Source organism: Haliotis rufescens, unplaced genomic scaffold, assembly GCF_023055435.1.
Source record: "Haliotis rufescens isolate VD_foot unplaced genomic scaffold, xgHalRufe1.0.p SCAF_44, whole genome shotgun sequence".
Lineage (NCBI taxonomy): Eukaryota > Metazoa > Mollusca > Gastropoda > Lepetellida > Haliotidae > Haliotis > Haliotis rufescens.
Genome location: NW_025964157.1, coordinates 135,001 through 154,365, shown reverse-complemented (window position 1 = coordinate 154,365; position 19,365 = coordinate 135,001). Strand labels below are relative to the sequence as shown.

The 19,365-nt window shown below is 40.5% G+C and overlaps 1 protein-coding gene across 7 annotated transcripts in view; it reads right to left on the bottom strand.

The window, feature by feature from the left end:
• LOC124136023 overlaps positions 1–19,365 on the bottom strand; it is a 211,957-nt gene that overhangs the window by 142,019 nt on the left and 50,573 nt on the right. Inside the window, exon 1 of one of the 7 annotated variants that reach the window (XM_046501764.2) lies at positions 5,874–6,016. The exons of the other annotated variants lie outside the window; for them this stretch is intronic. Within the exon in view, the coding sequence (XP_046357720.1) occupies positions 5,874–5,895 (22 nt within the window). The 5' untranslated portion in view covers positions 5,896–6,016. Of the gene's footprint in view, positions 1–5,873; positions 6,017–19,365 lie in introns of those variants that run through there. 7 annotated transcript variants of the gene reach the window in all.

Sequence of the window (19,365 nt, the reverse complement as noted above, 5' to 3'; positions counted from 1 at the left end):
TTAAGGTACATCATACTTCCTGGTCATGGCTACCTGTCAGACACGCTCACTGAATTATTTGTTGAAAACATAATCCAAAACCTGTCTCCTGGAACCCGGATTTGACGACTCTAAAGTTAATACAAATATAATAGCTCCACCCATGAGGAAAGAAAACAATTCTCATATAATTGGCCGATCTCTTGATAACAATTTAGAGAAGATAATCTATTTCATAACGAACTGATGGTATTGTGTGGCGTTTTCAGAAACATATTTCATATACATACCGGTTTTCTACAATGACTCATGAAAAGGACACGAATGTCTTGAACAGGGGTGTCGAACACAAAGCTATCCCCGCGACGGTTACCTGTCTAGCTTGACAATCACTCGTAAGCTTGAGTCGCACGTGGTTGATCAAGCAATGCGAGACAATGAGACCCTTAAACCCTCTTTATGTGAGGATAAGGGTCGACCACAGCTGGGGTCACATTTGCACCACAAATATTATATACCTGCTTTGAAATATACATCAGTTTGTTGAGCAATCTCAGTAGTATAGCATTACCCTTCAGTGTAATACACATCAGTTCAATAAAACCCGGATCGAGTTTAATCCCTCTTTTATAGGGCGAATGTGACCATATTATTTACTGTGACGGGAACATTAATTTGCTGTGGCGTTTCGTATAACTGGTTAAAAGGAACAGAACCGTATTTGTCAGTCATTTGTTCGGCATATCAGATGCAAAATCAAAAAGAAATATAAAAGGTATTTGGAAGGTTGTCATCAGAATACTTAACAGCAGGTAATACCTTTTTACCGAACTTAAACGGTTGTTTAACAAGGCAGACTTGATTACACCGAGAGCTATTTTTAAATGAGTAAGTGAGTTGGGTTAACGCGCTTTAACAGTATTCCAGTTATATCACGGCGTGTCAGCTTAATGTAGGAGGAAAGCCCGAAGTGATGCAGGTCTCAGACGTTTACCACTTCGGTGAAACCCACGAGCATAGGTATGGTGCTGACAAACTTACAAACATAATCAGGGCGAAATGTTTGAATGACAGTATATTTGATTTTTATATGTTTAAAGGAAATATATAGTTTACGGTATATTGGTTGATTGCAAAGGGCGTACAAAAATATATGAAATTCTCCAATACCTGGCATATTAAAAAGAGTGAGACCCTTTCATGTCATTGAGCGTTACAATGACAAGTCGGTCTGATGAAAACAATTAATCAGCAGGTTTCAAGAGAGAAATTGAACACATTTCTAAAGCAGGTTCTGTTTTGGAAACGCGACAAAGGGTACTTTATTTTCGAGTTGGCAATACATGTGTTTGCTTTGTGTTTTGTTATGTCGTATAATTAATAAGCCGCCAATTAGAACACACTGGTTGCCTTTAACCCATTCAAGTAATGGATCATTCTATCGATTTGTCAAAGAACATTTCAAAGCAAAACAATACTTGGCGTGCGATTGATGCTGGAAACATGACTAAGAACACAATAAGTTGAAAACTTCTTATCTTACGCTGTAACTGAAACAAGACATGGTCACAAACTGCTTCTAAGTCACGTGACAGTTGGCAATGACAACGCGGTAGCTAGAGACATGGATCCATGTAGGTCTCCGGCGACAAGAAATTGATATTACGTTCATCGTGAATTTCTCATCAAAATGACCGAAATTCTTATACTGATTATAGTTATTTGATCATTGTAATATATATTAAATACGTATTCAATAATAATGATAATAATAATAATAATGATGATGATGATGATGATGATGATGATGATGATGAGCAGAGGTTAACTCGAGTAAACTTGCATCACGTCAACGTAATTTGGTTTTGAAAAAGAGCCAAAAAAGTTGTGTGGTACATCCCGGTTGCGTATTGTTATCTGTTTAGAGTGGCCTAATCTGACATACCGTATACGACGTAATAAGCGCCCAGAGGGCTCTCAAAATTAGAAATAGGGGGCTCTTATTAGAATATTATTTTGGGTGAGAAAGCAGAGTTGAAAGATAAATTTCGTGGTTCATGCTGACAGCCTGAAATGTTATATACGACAGATATATTTTTCCAGAATTTAATTGCCCATAATTAAGGGTGCATATAACACACGAGTACGTATTATACATGAATAAATAAGTCTTGTATACATTGATCAATCGGAAGGGATGCTAATTGGGATTGTTCAATAGCCAATATAATAGCAAATATTGCCGTGGGCGCTTATTGCAGCGGGGCGCTTATTACGTCGAATACGGCATATTGAAATATTTACCCCAGTCCTAAGTCTAACTTAATATTATCTTAATCAGTACGACTGAACTGTTGATCTCTCAGGGCTGATTCAGCTGTGGCATCTGTGAAGTCCAATAATTATGTCTATCCTAACAAAACACGAGGCCTAGGCATATTGCATCATTCACACTAAAAGCACACTGGCATGTCATATAGCTACATATTTCAGACTCCTTTCACTGAAACCAAATGCATGTACAGTAAAATACGGTTATAACGAACTCGAAGGGACCACTAAGTTTAATTCGTTATAACCGTAGTTCGTTATAAGCATATGTACAACATCTATACAGAAAATGGACGGCACCAAGAAACAGTTCGTTATATCCGACAGTTCGTTATAGGCGTGTTCGTTATAAACGTAGTTTACTGTAATTGCTTGTCAAATTACAATTTTCTGAGTGAAAAGAACATTTTAAGGCATTTAAAGGTACCCGCAGAGCGCTCGTTCCAAGCGCAACTTAAATCCAGAAAGATGCTAACATTATCAATTATCATTGTGCAAAAAGGAAATTCCACAGTGACGTATCTTGGTAACGTGTAATTTAAGGTCTTTCAGTCAGTGGGTATTGTTCGATGGTTTTCAATGATTTACACCATTTTCTGTGACAATGATTGAGTAAGAAAACGCTGGTTTAGCAATGTAACCAGTAATGCCATATCCGAGGACGCAAGTATTGCGCCTTCAACATAAGGAGCGACCACTGTAACCAAACGCTACAGTCTAGCCAACCACCCATTGACTTTGACAACATTCCACATTGACTATTCATAGCAATATTCTGGTAATAACACCAAATGTCAAACAATCAAGATTTTCCAGAAAATATCACTTTTATCAATTGCTGACAGATACGTTACACCGCTAACAGACAATTAGTGGTACTGTACGACAACAATAATTACAAGAGGTGATGCATTGCCAGACAATGGTCAAATTAACACCTTCCGGTTATGCCAAACGGGAACCGCTGCCCTCAGCTCGTCTAGGAAACAAGGTGTCCTTCGGGGACCCTAGCGTGACCCCAAGGATCTGATCTCAGGTGCTGGGGTAAGTCTGTCGCCAAGCAGGAGCTTGACATGACAGCATCATGTCCTGGTGATGGATGGACGTCTGTGCTGCTTCAGTAGTGAGCCGCTTCCTCATCACCTCTCACAATTAATGAGTGAGTATGGTTTTACGCCGCTTTTAGCAATATTCCAACAATATCACGGCGTGGGACACCAGAAATGGGCTTCACACATTGTAACCATGAGGGAATCGAACCCGGGTCTTCGGTGTGACGAGCGAGCGCTTTAACCACTAGGCTACCCGACCGCCCCTAATACCACATAGATGGACCTCTACTGGGTGTCTAGTGTTTTAACATAGGCCTACATAATCGAGTCTGAGGCGATAAACCAGTGGCTGATAGCATGAGCATCGATAGTCCTTCGATGGTGCAATGACATACAGCTAACAAGGCCACTTATAGTCTGCTCTTACAAAATATACTACTCACAGGCAGCTTGGGTTTATACTCCTCAGGGAGCTGAGAATTCAAATCGAGTGCACACTGATCTATTGACTGGGGTGATATAAATGTAGCGCCTTTGTTTGGGGGTTGCAGAGTATGTGAGTATGCCATTGGTTAATCGGTTTTAACACTATTCAAGCCGTATCACATCTGGAGACGCCAACAATGGGCATCTCATATAGTACCATGTGGAAACCGAACCTAGGAATTCGACGTCATGCGACAACGCTTTAACCACTAGGCTACCTCATCGTCCCTCATGGAATAATGCGCTATATTTTGGCACGTTACGATGAAATCTTTTAACCAGCTTGTCAGAATTGTCTGATAGTCGTTCACTTTCAAAGTCTAGTATCATCATGTCTGCGATGGCAGCATCCCTCCCCCCCCCCCCCCCCCCCCCCCCCACGGTTACACGGTACGATTTTGATACTGTTATATGTGTCCATTTATATACATGTGTATATGAACTATTGACATATAATGTCAGGGGCGCGATGTCGTCCCAGTCGTCTTAGGGCCGCAAATCGATGTGAAGAGTTGTGTCCCTTAGGCGACCAGGACACTATAATCGTTTGATTCCAGATTACTGATTCCCCTTGATTATGTTTCATGTTTGTGAGCACCATACCCGTGCTAGTGGGTTTCACCAAAGGAAAACGTCTAAGAACTGCATCACTTCGGGCTTTCCTCCCACATTGATCTGACACCCCGTGGTATGACCGACATACTGTTCAAAGCGGCGTTCAAGCAAACTCGGTTAGTCATGGTTTTATCTCAAACTATATTTCCCCTATCAGCCTGCGCTACATGTCTGATGGGGAATAAAAATAATCAGACATTTCAAATTAGAAATTTAAATAAGACATTAAAAATTTAAAATATGGGCTGTGATTTAATCGAAAAAAACTTTTGTCACAGAAAATCCTTGAAAACAATAATTCTGTTTCAAATTCTTGAAATTGCCTGCCACAATTATTACATGGCTGCAAGGCGTATTTCTTAAATTAAACTGTCAGGTTCACATTTTTGACTGCAAACGAATCTTGGTTTGCAGTTGTAGCTAAATCTAACATCTAATCTCCAGACACCAGACAAAATCCAAGCCTCCCCCCCCCATCCCCCTACCCCACCTTCACCCCAAATATAAAACGGTTGATCTCTAATGCAGTCTGTACGACCCACAGGTAGGAGGGACCACCTTCTCCACGTGCGTTGATCTTAAATAACTTCTGAATACCTAATTAGAAGGATCTGCACTCGACGGTGAGCCTGAATAATTGAGACTTAACTTCCCTTTGACTACGGTGAAACAAAGCGGAACAAACCCACAGAGGCTGAATGGCGACTAATGATATCATGGTTTACGATGTGTGGTCACTTGACACTGATAAGGCTTGTTTATAATGGTGTCACGCCAAGTTACGTTATTGACTAACGAGTTAATACAATTGTCACCCGCTGGCGATGTTACAAGGTAGAACACGCGTGACGCTGATTGTGATCATGCTAGAGTTGTCACAAACACTCCTATTCTAAGCTTGTCAAGCGACTCCGTGGTGTAGTGGATAGAGTGTCCACCCGAACAGAAGGTCGGTGGTTCGATCCCGCCCGCGACATACCAAAATACGTTAATAGATGGTACCTGTTGTTATCCTGACTGGCGCTCGACATTAAGGGGCTAAAACAAGGAATGGTCTGACTCGGAGTCAGTACACCGTGTCTGAATATCAATCTGGCATTAGTCAAGCGCACGCCTACGCACGCACACACACGCACGCACACACACGCACGCACACACGCACGCACACACGCACGCACACACACGCACACACAGAGACACGTCGTTCTATAAGTACATTAATCTCGAACGCGAATTAAACACCATTTCACCTCACCTCTAAAATTTTAGGCTATTGATGAGGGATAAAAGCTCTTTGAGTAAGCATTATCCAAACACTGTCTCAAATCCGTTAATAGCTTGTCACAGTGTAACGAATACTTGGAACAGTAACATTACAAACGTCATTGTTGAGCAAAAATGTTTACTTACCACGAAAGAAAAACTTTCTCATATTTCCAATGTGGGTTTAAATTGAGCGCAAGATGGTTTCCCTGGACAGACACTAGCACTGGAATTAATATCGGAATGAATAGGCCACGGTCTCTCCATATCTCTGCTGGGGTCAAAGCGCAGAAAACTCGCGTATCTAAAATTACCGGGTTATATCTACACCGCACAGGGTCTGCTTCAGGATAAAATAATATCTCTGTGGTGTGATCTCGACAACTAGCTACGATGGCATTTAAGTGGCAAAAACACTTAATCATTTAGCAAATATAAGATTGAGAGATTGAGGTCACACTGTTTGCACACATGTGTATGGGGTGGGGGTGGGGGTGGGGGTGGGGGTGCTTAACGCCGCACTCAGCAATATAAATTGCAGCTGTGTGACAAAGGCTTGAAGATAATCGACCAGACAACCCAGTGATTGATATTGTGAGCACCGACCTGGCTACGGGGTACGATGACACACAGTCAACCAAGTCATCGAGTCTGACCACCGATCCCTAAGTCGCCTATTACAACCAGCGTAGGCTGGGGGACCAGTTCTAACCCGGAAGTACTCCGGTATACAACACGTGTGTCAGATCTAGACTTGGAGTTACAGGGCCAAAACACAAATGTCTTTAGTTCCGCGAAGCGATCTCTGTATGTGGCAGAAAGTCTATTTCATCCCTCTGTCACACGTCTTACTGCCTAGCCAGATATTTATGCTGACAACATATATCTGATTGTCAGAACATATAGACCGTGAGAGGTGACTAACGGGATCGGGTGGTCAGGCTCGCTGATTTGGTTGATGCATGTCATCGTATACCAATTGCGGAGATCGATGCTCATGATGTCAATCACTTGATTGTCTGGTCCAGACTCTATTATTTACAGACCGCTGTCATATAGCTGGAATATTGCTGAGTGCGACGTTAAACAACAAACCCCAAAACATTTTAGTGTATGTGTACATATTTCATCATCAATATTATCATGCTAACATCAAAGTACATACTTTTAGTGTTAATTAACATTATATACCAGAACAAATTTGCATGCGCTTATTTCAATATATGATGTGAAACTCTGACACTAAATATATGCGTGAACACTATGAAAAGGCAAGTCTCACGTTTCTTTGAAATAGTTATGTGGTATTTATCAACTAATGCTTTGGAGGAAAACAAATTATACATTTCCTTATCATGTTATAAACATCCTATTAGCAGTTGGCATGGTATCAAGTTATCAAGTTATAGTGTCATGATTACGCAGATACATCAACTGCTGTGCAAGAGAATAATGGATTTTACAAAAAATATTTATAAGTTATCAAAATGTCACCAAGCTGAAAACTGTCGCTGAAACTTTGGAAACTTAGGTCGAAAGCACAACCCGTATCATCTATATCACCTTCAATAAAACATATATTATTTGTTTCATTTTAGCCACCAGGAATGTATACTTCCTTTGTTCGGAAGTGTATTTGCCAATTAACATTATAGAAGAATAATTTCGTTAAAAATATTTTGTACTCGGCATTTTTGCCTGAATCAGTTACATGCTGATGAAATTGTGCCAAAGAAAGTCTAAGAATATAGTCGTCATTATTTTGTTATAACAATCGATTGTATACTTTTGAGGACCAATCGAGCATGCTCTTTCTACCAAGATTTCAAAGACCGTCATTCGACTCTTGCTCAGAAGTTGTCTGATCAAGGTTACAACATTCAAGGCTTCAGTAAAGCTTTCAAAATGTTTTATGGTAGACATGTGGAGGACATTTCCATATTTGACGCATCAGTGATAAACATTATGTCCGATGCAATTCACTATAAGTTCCTGTGTTTTTTCCGGGGGTCAATTGACTTGCCTTTGCATGTGTTTGTGACGGGTGACACTGGTGGGGCAGGATACGCTCACCTTTTCGCGAACACCTCGTATCATTACTATTTGATAGTGGTTCATAAACACATGCTCATGATATAGCCGGAATCGTTCAATCGAGTCTGCTTTATGCAGAGATTTCTATTGGATATGGAAAGGTTTTTGTCGTTGTATCTACCAAAACTCGTTTATGATCGGTATTGCGTATTTATAATGTTTCAGTATATGACGTTAGCAACGATTAAAGACTATTAAGACCACGGTTATCTGAAGCACCGCCATCTGCCGCAACAGTAAACAGTCCTTCAGGAATACAGTTTGCAGAATAAATCAATCATTACATGTTGCCCGCTGACGACACTTCCCCGTTATTATAAACGTGTCAGGGAATCAGCTTTATTGACCATAAACGCTGAATCAGCGATTATCTTAGATTTTTAGCCGCAGGTAATAACCAGAATCTCGATTCATTTCCTCCCGCATGCGAAGATCATGCGGACTGCGCCAGAATCACGGAGTGATGGAGACTTGTAGGAGCAATGGCGACAAGACGGCGGGATTGGATAGGCAGGGGAACGAGAGGCATTGCAGTACTAGCTGGCTTGTCACTTCTTTGATGTGGCAACGAGGTCATACTGACACCATATACTGATTATGCATGGCTACACCAAATGGATACAGCTTATTGGCTAAATGGTATAGAGTTGTAGCTAGTTCGCCGTTTATGCGCCGTGGAAACGATGATAGAAGTTGTAATATTGGTTGTTCCAGGTTCTTCGGAGCCTTTGGATGTAATAAAAAAACCGAGACGGAATAAAAATGGTAGAACACGCCAACCCACACATCTAAACAAAGACCTACACTCACGCTTACCCCATCCCAACCATGATCCATTTCCATGTACATCATAATAATATAGTACTGCTACAAATAATACTAAGGATAATTTGTTTGTTGTTGACCGACACTCAGCAGTATTCCAATTATATGACGGCAGTCTGTAAATAATCAAGTCTGGACCAGACAGTCCAGTGATTGACATCATGAGCATCGATCTACGCATTTGGGATACGATGATATGCAGCAACCACCCGATCCCGTTAGTCGCCTCTTACGACAAGCATAGTCGCTTATTAAGGCAATCGTGGATTGCTGAAGACCTATTCTACCACGGATCTTCACGGGTCACTGACGACAATAATCACATAAATGATTAAATGACAATTTTGAAGCAACAATGTAGTACCCATTCATTCTACATGTATAGAAAACCAACACAAAAGTATATCAACTGGATTCGAACCCAGAAGAAAAACTGTGCCTTTTTCCAGACTGCAAAAAAATCAGACCTTTGCGCAAACGCGTGTGAACCAATGCTAGAGAGATTGCGTTCGTCACGTAGTTCTTCACTATTCGTCTACTGTCTATATGAGAAATTTAATCATCGATTTTAACTCAAAGCTATACCTTCACACGTGTGCTGTGGAGATTATTCACTGACGTTAAATAATTCCGTCAATATTTATGTTATCACTACAAGGTAGGAATTGGGACGGATTGTGACTAAATTTCATCGCAAGCCATATTAAAAAAATTAAGATGACGTAATAAGCAATTGCCTTTTACGCACTGACATTATCAATGATCATAAGTAGATATCTCCAGGTCAAAGACTTGACATTTAGACATCACTTGATCAAGATGAGCACGGTGTCAAGGACAGGGGCGACATACGTCGCCCGAGGCGAAGACGTAATACATAACGTTGCGTCATGATATAACTAAGGTAATTGTCACTTCGGCTGACCTATCGGACCGTTAGTGGGCATGTCAGATATGACGTATTCCAAATTAAGTGTGATTATAGCTACACGAAATTGATAATAAAAAAATAGTTATCAAAATACATCATCGCATTATTATTTAAAATCGACGTTATAACAAAAAATGCCAGATAACTGTAAAACAAATGACAGACGTTTTACTTTTCTCGAACCAGCCAATTTGATTTCGTCGTCATTTTAGGTAACATAATTTCACCAGGTAGTGTGTTTCAACCCACATGAAAATATCTCAAATGAATACTGATTGTGACTTGCTGTTATTTTTGTTATCAATCCAAACCTGCCCAGTCTACTCAAAGGAGAACATGTGTTTTCTCTAATGAAGGCCTACACGTTTCGAGCGGCATAAATTTCATTGTTCCATCAAAGAAAAAACATACTCACGACAGGTGCAGTTACATTCATTGCTGATGATAAAACGACGGTAATAGATTAAACAGCTTCTCCAGCCATTGACGCTGATGTTAAGGGGTGTTTAATAGATTTATGACCCGCGAGTGTTTTGAAACTAAAACGCACGCTTGTTCTGATCCTTGACAAAGTAGGGCCAGCGGTGGAAGTTCATGGCCAATGTCCTGAAGCTAAGGAGAGTAATGGCTTCGTGAAGACAATTACTGTCGAGGCACCACCTCCTGCGTGTCACAGCGTAGTAATCACTAGACACAATACAAACCGGATTACGGATGAGATGTTAGGCTGTTGCAAAAAGGTAAAGCTAGGTGGAGGTACACGCTGTTGAACGTGGGCCAGTAGGTTACAGTTAGCCATTTATAGGTCTTCTGTGTTTGAATCAAGTTAAGCAGCACCGTGAAATAATTTTATTTATATATGTAAAACAAAACGAACGCTAAAACTTTCTCCAACACGTGAAATTGATTATTGGCGTCATCGGAATCAAGGACCGCCTTTCCCCCCTGATGATATTGTTTGTTTGTTTGTTTGTTTGTTTGTTTGTTTGTTTGTTTGCTGTTTAACGTTTATTCCAGCTACATAACAGCGGTCTGTAAATAATCGAGTCTGGACCAGACAATCCAGTGATGATATCATGAGTATCGATCCACGCAATTGGGATACGATGACATGCATCAATCAAGTCAGCGAGCATGACCACCCTATCCCGTTAGTCGCCTCTTACGACAAGCATAGTCGCCTTTTACGGCAAACATGGGTTATTGAAGACCTATTCTACCCCGGACCTTCACGGGGGACAAGCATGGGTTGCTAAAGACCTATTCTACCCCGGATCTTCACAGGTCCCTGGTGTTACGAATGAAACATATTGGAGAAACTATTCAGCGTTATTTTCTTTTAATTGTTAAATAAAAAAATTGACATACACTATAAGGTATATGTCACCCATATGAAAATATCTAAACATGATTTGAGTAGAGTGAGCAGGTATATATTGAAAACGACATGTTGGTTAAATAGTTTCATGCCAAATGAAATAAATTATTACATGTCCATTATTTATTCCCATGCAACATATCGAACTTTTCGGGCTCATAAGAATTGATGTCAGACAGAACCTAAGTGAAACTGGTTAATAGGATCAAACTTATAGAAATGCGAATGCGTGATGCATGCAACAAGGTTCAAACCTTTTCCCGGAAACGAAGATCCCCAGTTTGAACTGGTTGGCAGAGTGAGTGCGTGAGTGAGTCTGGTTTAACGCCGCTTTTAACAGTATTCCAGTTATATCACGGCATGTCAGCTTAATGTTGGAGGAAAGCCCGAAGTGATGCAGGTCACAGACGTTTACCACTTCGGTGAAACCCACGAGCACGGGTATGGTGCTGACAAACCAAGGAACATAATCGGGGCGAACCGGGATTCGAACCCCCAATCATAGGTTTCTGGCGTGCCCAAGGGACGCAATTCTGCACAGCGAATCGCGGCGCCTTAGACGACTGGGCCACCCGTGCCCCCCTCGAGAAAGGAAGAACATGCTCCAATGAAAATTATATTAAGAACAAGTATCGGGAATCGTAAGTGTTAACAATGGCGGCTAGCCATGCGGACATCTATATGATATTCAATACCTTAACGAGAGACAACCAATTCGCGTTACCTGTTTTTGTACACGTGCTGTCTGACGACGACAACGATGATGACGATGTGGACGCTGATAACAACGACGTCTCCTCTTCAAGGAGAGAGGTGAAACACATGGCATTTTCTTGTGGTTGCCTCACGCCAATTGTCCCGCCCATTATTGCATTAATCTTAGCACACAATTTCGCATGGAACTTATGAAAGATATTGGCCATAGCATCACTCTCGAAACCGACGGTTCTCCAAATGCTAAATCTACAGGTGTTCACACATAATTTGCAACATATATGCACTTTTTTTAAATTCGAATGTCCATAAATTCAATGAATTGTAACATTAAACATTAATATATGATAAACACCTTAGAGAAAAAACTCTAAACATGCAATTTGCATTAGCACCGTACTCGTGATCTCAGCAAACTGTTACCAATACTTGTTCTGTTAACGAGGTTCGATCTCTCTGTTCAAGTCGATTATTTCCCAGGCATTACCTAACCAATCAATAACGAAAGTTCAATCAGCTGGTCTTTGCCCCATCGAGAACGTAGGGATTAGTCTGAATCCATTTCCGTAATCCAATTTCTCGAATCTCTTTCGTAATAAAACCGACGAACATACCAGTCCCATTAGCATCACGTAAAACCGCTGTAACACGGGTCAGTTGTTATAGGTGCCATATTCCACATTCCAAGTTTGGTTCACAGGAACGCTTTCACGTAACAGTTGTACATATGCCTTAAACCATTCGCAGTGCTCTCCGGTGCGAACATTTTTCGCCATGATCTAGTGTGAGAACCGGAGCGTATAGACGTACACGCACACACGTTGGTGGGTTTAGTGAAACACCGAAGACCACTCGGTGCAAGAGGGCGTCTCGCTCTAGATTAAACATAGGTTTCCGAACGTTTATAACTCCTTAATCTTTCTTATCAATGCATTGATAGCACGGTATGGTCGACGGATATATCGAATTTACCGCACAGTGCAAAATCACGGACGTCTGTTTTTGACCATTTGTTTCTTATTAGTCTCTGTTCATGATGGCAACGGCCAGACGCGTTGTTTTGGGGAGCATATGATTGTTTGGTATCTACCGACAGACGCGTAAACTGTTTGTTCTTATCATGATGTTAATTAACCGTTATATCTCTAAACAGGAAATCTGGATTTGGAAACACATGCATGGTTGATACGGTCACTTCTTTGTTCCAGTTTGTCAACCCGCGGCTGTATGTTGATTGCCTTATCCAAAACATTTGACTGAAAACGATATTGAAGCCATTAATAATGGCACATTGACACAAGCGCAATAACAGATGCCATGACACATATTGACACAAAGCATTGACGGCTTTGATTAAAAATTTGAAACGGCTGAATGATAGCGAATGATATACTTGCCGAAAATTTTTGTGAAAGATTAATAACACGTAAAAAAAAATAGCGCCGTGTGACATTACTTGAAAGCTGGTACATGAGTGAGTGAGTGAGTGAGTGAATGTGTGAGTGAGTGAGGATTTTCATCTCTTTCAAGAATATTCCAACACGATGGGGTCACAGAGGGGTTTCACACATTGTACCAATGTATGGAATCGAACCTCGGACTTCGATTATTTGTACCATATGTTCCCATGGTTTTTTTAGGTTAACAATTGACTTGCCTTTGCACGTGTTTGTGACAGGTGCAATCGGTGGGGCAAGGAAACAACACCTGGTATCATCAATAAATAACAGTGAACGGCAAACATGCTTATGATACAGTCGGTATCGAACAATGCACTCTACGTTTTGTAGAGATATGTTATGATAATTTATCATTTAACTAAAGCATTTATCCATGACATAAGCCTATGACATAAAAACATGCATGTCATACCCCAATGACATAAGTATGCAAATTAGATATGCAAATTAGATAACCGGAAGTGGGACTTTTTTCGCCGGTGCACATGAGTAGGTGTTTACAAACAACATGGATACCTTTGATGTTGGAGACATTATTTCAATTATTCTGCAAAAGTCTGTTCAAGTATTTTGTTTAAAATAATCCGAGGAACTTTTTTTCTCAGCGAAGGAGTATGCCATAAAGGAGTTAAGAGGTTGTTTATTTTGGTTTACACGGCTATGGAAAACATGTATCACTACGCACGATCTATACGTAAGAATTCGACAAGTTGCTGATGTTAATGTTTAATGCAATTATTCCTTAATTGGGAAGCATAAATGTGAAAATTATAAATAGAATTCATCACTCGTGTTTTTTAATATGGGAAATATCAACCTCGTCCCGTTAATCGGTATTTGCCTCGCCAAAGGCTCGGCAAATACCGATTACTAAGACTCGTTTGATATTTCCCATATTAAAAAACATTCGTGATGAATCCTCTACGTAAACAGTTGTCTTGCTTTTACCTGCCACCAATGCCTGCGTCTATTCAATGTACATTCTCTACAGGATCTCTCATGTATGAGTGTTGGATTTCGTTCACTTTGCAGCTGGGGCGGTCGGGTAGCCTAGTGGTTAAAGCGTTCGCTCGTCACGCCGAAGACCCGGGTTCGATTCCCGACATGGGTACAATGTGTGAAGCCCATTTCTGGTGTCCCCCGCCGTGATATTGCTGGAATATTGCTAAAACCAGCGTTAAACCATACTCACTCACTCACTCACTCACTTTGCAGCTTATAGCATGTAATATCAAAAGTATATTGTTCATTAAAAAACAAGAATATGAGAGTATGCCCTATTTGCATACCATGAATATGTTTCCTGATTAATATGTACCGATGGAACAATAAGGGAACAAAAAAATATAGGGAAATATGTTTTACTGTCAGAACATCTGAAATAGCTCTTGTTCAGTTTCAACACGTCGGAATCAAATGCTGAGATGAATTTGGGTGCATTGTTTCCAACGCGTATTTGGTAGACAAGGCTGGAATTATGACAGCATATCATTTTAATGTGTCTTAAACAGAGTGTTCCCTTTTTCATATAAGTATATTTTTCTCAGATCCAAATTTGAACATTCTCCAGTGTGCGTGTCACCATGGCAGAAAATCTAGTATGGTTCTGCTCTTGTATTGACAATTAATATATATCTATAGAGCGACTATTCGTATTTGCTGTTTCTCTGTATTATTCCTACCAGGCAGTGAGTGTGTATGGTTTTACGCCGCTTTTAGCAATATTTGGGCTTCACACATTGTACCCATGTCGGGAATCGAACCCGGCCAACCAGGCAGTTCAGTTGTCACTGAGGGATACGACGTCATCTTTTGTTTAATGACGTCAATGCACTCAAGTGACGTTATGTCTGTGTCAACGCCGTTTGAGTACGACTACTCATGATTTGTATGTACAATGACGATTAAAAGTGTGTGTTTTTCATTATTAACCATATATCTATCAAGCAACGTGACAAAGTAATCTTTAAAAGCTCCGGATAATTCCGTCAATTCGAAATTAAATTTCCGGGAAACATTTGTTTGTATGTTGTTTAACGCCGCACTCAGCAATAATCCAGATATATGACGACAGTCTGTAAATAATCGAGTCTGGACCAGACAATCAAGTGATTGATTTCATTAACATCGACCCACGCAATTGGGATGTGATGACATGCATCCCCCAAGTCAGCGAGTCCGACCACTCGATCCCGTTAGTCGCCATAACGACAAGCATAGTTGCCTTTTACGACAAGCATGGGTTGCTGAAGACATCTTCTGGGAAACAGAGAACCCGCTTTAATAACCTAAAGTACATCCTCCCCTTTCCCCCCGAAAAACCCCAACAGGAACTGGAATCATATAGCGCACTATATTCAATTCGAACTAAGAAATTATGCGCACGTTGTACGGTGCCCTTCACACAACACTTGAGGAAACCTTGCCCTAATGTACACGAATTGGCAAACAATAAAATAACACTTAAAGGCCAATAAAACAACGGAGCAGCTGATTCAATAAGCTACAAGAAGGTATGATCGTCGGTCAATGCTTTGCTCGATAATACCACGGTGACTGGAACAGCTGAACGTTCGCGCACCCTCACGCTGTATCATTGGAAGCCATGTTTGGAGCACGCACGTGTCAGGCAATGTGCTGCACAGATCAACGGAAGAATGAAACACGTCTTCATATATCTAGGTCTTTGTACATGAAGCTGTAATTAAACGGAAACTCGCCGAAGTGTCAATAATTGATGCTCTTGTCACAATGGGTGGTGGGTAATCATCGGTGTCAAAACAGGTGTTGGGGTGAACGAACCAGTGTAAATAAATAATACCAGTTGAAATTATTCCAATTTTTTCCCGGTTCGTGGTCAGACAATAAAAGGTACCACTTCCCGCTACCCGCTTTCCAATGCTGGGGGTTGTGAGAGTCGACTAATAAGTTAGTGAGTTCAAATTTAGATTTAATTGCAATGTTTCAGCTGCTAGCGACTGGCGGTGATCCGGTATTACCATGCGTGACCTTGCTGGTTGGGTGAGTGAGTATAGTTTTACGTCGCTTTTAGCAATATTACAGAAATATCACGGCGACGGACACAAAAAATTGGTTCAAACATTGTACCCTAGTTTGGGAAACGAATCCGGATCCACGGCGTGATGAGCGAACGCTTTAATCCCAAGGCTACCACACCGCCCCTCTGGTTGGTTTTGTACTATGCTATTGTTGCTGTCCCCCGCCGTGATATAGTCTGGAATATTACTCAAAGCGGCGTAAAACTATACTCACTCACTCACTCAAAGGGGGTATAGACAAATGATGTAGCAATCTATCCCTTTGCTCATTCATCAGACCTACCTGGTCGACTTTCATACTCTCACCCTCTGAACACTTCACGCAAACGCGGAGTCGCCTCGTGGTTAAAACATTCACGCGTAATGTCCAAGGACCGGCTTCGATTCTCCACACGGGCACACTGGGATGAACATTTATGGTGTCCCCCCCCCCAAACAACCAACACCCCCACCAACCCATCCCTCGTTGTGTTATTGCTGGAATATTGCAAAGAGCGGCAATAAAACTGTATTCACTCACTGATCTCAACGTGTAGCATGCATTGCGAACGTGAATCTGAATTATAAAAAAATGCTGTCAAATCCAAAATTAGTAATGTGTTTTTTTGTGTGTATTTTTGTAACCTTTAGATTCTTTTAGCTTTAAATGTGCTTCCTTCGTTGTATTAGTCATCGCCATATTTAAACTGCAGGCAGGTAAAAACTTCACAACCACATTACAATATCCTTCTGCGTCATCAGATTTGACGAAATGATTTTCCCATGTATTTTTGACTGCAATATTAACCAACGACAGAGTTTTTCTCACCAACTCCTGTTTTAGACGATTCCCACATCATATCATATTGCTATTTGAGGTATTGATTTTCCATATTTTTTGCTTGAAATTGAAACATTTCGAGTAAATTTCAACGTAATATGCAATCCCCAAAAGTGTTAGTTTCAAAAGCCGTTACCTGTGCAGGACTCGTGTTACCAAAAAACGGTAAGTTTCCATAAAAGATATGAATTGAAAACGGATTCTTTATAAATTCAGTCGTATCAGATCAGAAGACGTATATAATACAGTATTTTCGAGATCTGCTTGATACTTTTTGTTGAACGAAATATTCGAACAGTTCCCTTTCATCAACTATTAGGTTCAATAAAAAGAGGATATTTTATCTTCTCAACGAGTGAAAATATCTCTTTTTCATGATATTTCTCGAGATACATGTACATGGAATATCCTTACGTTTTGTGTAGTCTACCGGAAAATTAATTTTTTTTTTACAAATGTAAAACCTTGAAACGTAAATTCACAGAACGTTGCAACACACATTGTATATGCGACATAAAAAGTAGTGTCATGTTTGCAAAATTATGTTTTTTAAATCATAAACAAAAATAACAAAAGTTATTTAGGGTCACAAAAATTCTGCATCAAACATATAAATTTAGATATGATAATACACAAAATGAACTTTTACAGAATAAATATTCTTGTGAACAACGAGACGGCTGTTGGAAGCGAAAGAATACACGCTGGTCAAGTAACAAAAATATCGCTTTGCGAAACGAACATACTCGTTTGGTGAGATAAATGTGAAATTTACAACTTATAACGAAACATTTTCAAGAGAATAATAAATTGCAAGAAGTGATATTAACTCTATAAATGACTAGCGGTCATTATTTTGCCTTGTCAATGAGGAACTAACGTAAGAAGGAAGTCCACAGTTTGTTTTCGGGCTTGACACTAACGATAAAGGTAGACAATTTGAGGGGAGGTAACTCTTGTATGACAATTGTTCCGTGAAAGTGTTATGTTCACAACAGTGAAATATCAAGTGTTATGTTCACTGCAGTGAAATATCAAGTGTTATGTTCACTGCAATGAAAATATCACTTTTTCTCAACTTCGAAAAACTCTTTCACACTGAAGTATATAATAACTATCAAATACCGTACATTCTTTCTACAGGAAGTAATTGTAGTCACGATATGGCTGAAATATTGCCGATGTGACTTAAAATTTTAACTCACTCACTCAGGAAGTAATTGAGAATTGGGTTTCTCTATAATTTTACATCATAACCAATAGGTGTGTCAGTTTAACTAGTTTAAATTTTGTTCAGAATGGCCAATGAATTCCTGGCTCAGACTTTACTGCAGCAACAATCGCCTGACGTCATCGTAATGGTTTAAATCCCACGAATATCAATGATCACGTCCATCAAGACAATAGTTGTCCTGTTAAACGAACATTGTTGTGGAAGAGTGTTGTTGGTGTAGAAACAAACGCCCCTAGCAGTAATGTCCCGAAAACCGGGGTTTCCTTACTAACGGGGTGCGGAGAATCGGATTTCAATGAAGTGCGTTAGTACAGTGACACTTTGTAAGTCTGGACGGTGCCATTCACGTGGGAATCGTCCGGATAAACTAATGGTGGTTACTGTGTGCTATCCCTCTCCACATGATGATAGCAGTGATTGTCCGGAATTTAGGGGTTTCTGGACTGTCAAGGTCCGGGTTAGTGTGGTTTCACTTTAGAGACTCCTTAGTACGGACCACTTTAGTAAGGACCTCTTTAGTACGACCTCTTTAGTACGGACCTCTTTAATGTGGGCATATTAAGTCCCGACCTCATTAGTCCGGACCTCTTTAATACGGACATATTTAATACGGAACTCGTTACTCCGGACCTCTTTAATACGGATCTCTTTAATGCGGACATATTTAGTACGGACCTCGTTAGTCCGGACCTCTTTAGTACGGACCTCGTTAGTCCGGATCTCTCTAGTCTGGTCCTCGTTAGTCCGGACCTCGCTTATCCGAACCTCGTTAGTAGGGACTTCGTTGGAAGGGGCCGCGTTAGTCTGGACCTCGTTAATACGGATCTCGTTAGTACGGACCTCTTTAGTACGGACCTCGTTAGTCCGGACCTCTTTATTTCGGAAACCCCGCCTAACGCAGTCTTGTAGGGAATGAAAATATGGACATTAAAACAAACAATATTCCTCTCGTGATTGATAAACCCGGACATAAGTCAAAAACACTGTCAAAGCCAGGTCCGGATTAACAAGGTTACACTGTATTTTAATAGCCGTCTTATCACTGATCTATAACTTAATGTCATGAGTCTGAACATATCAAATAACCACGTGAGTTGAGATACCCCGGGAACATCTGAGAGAAT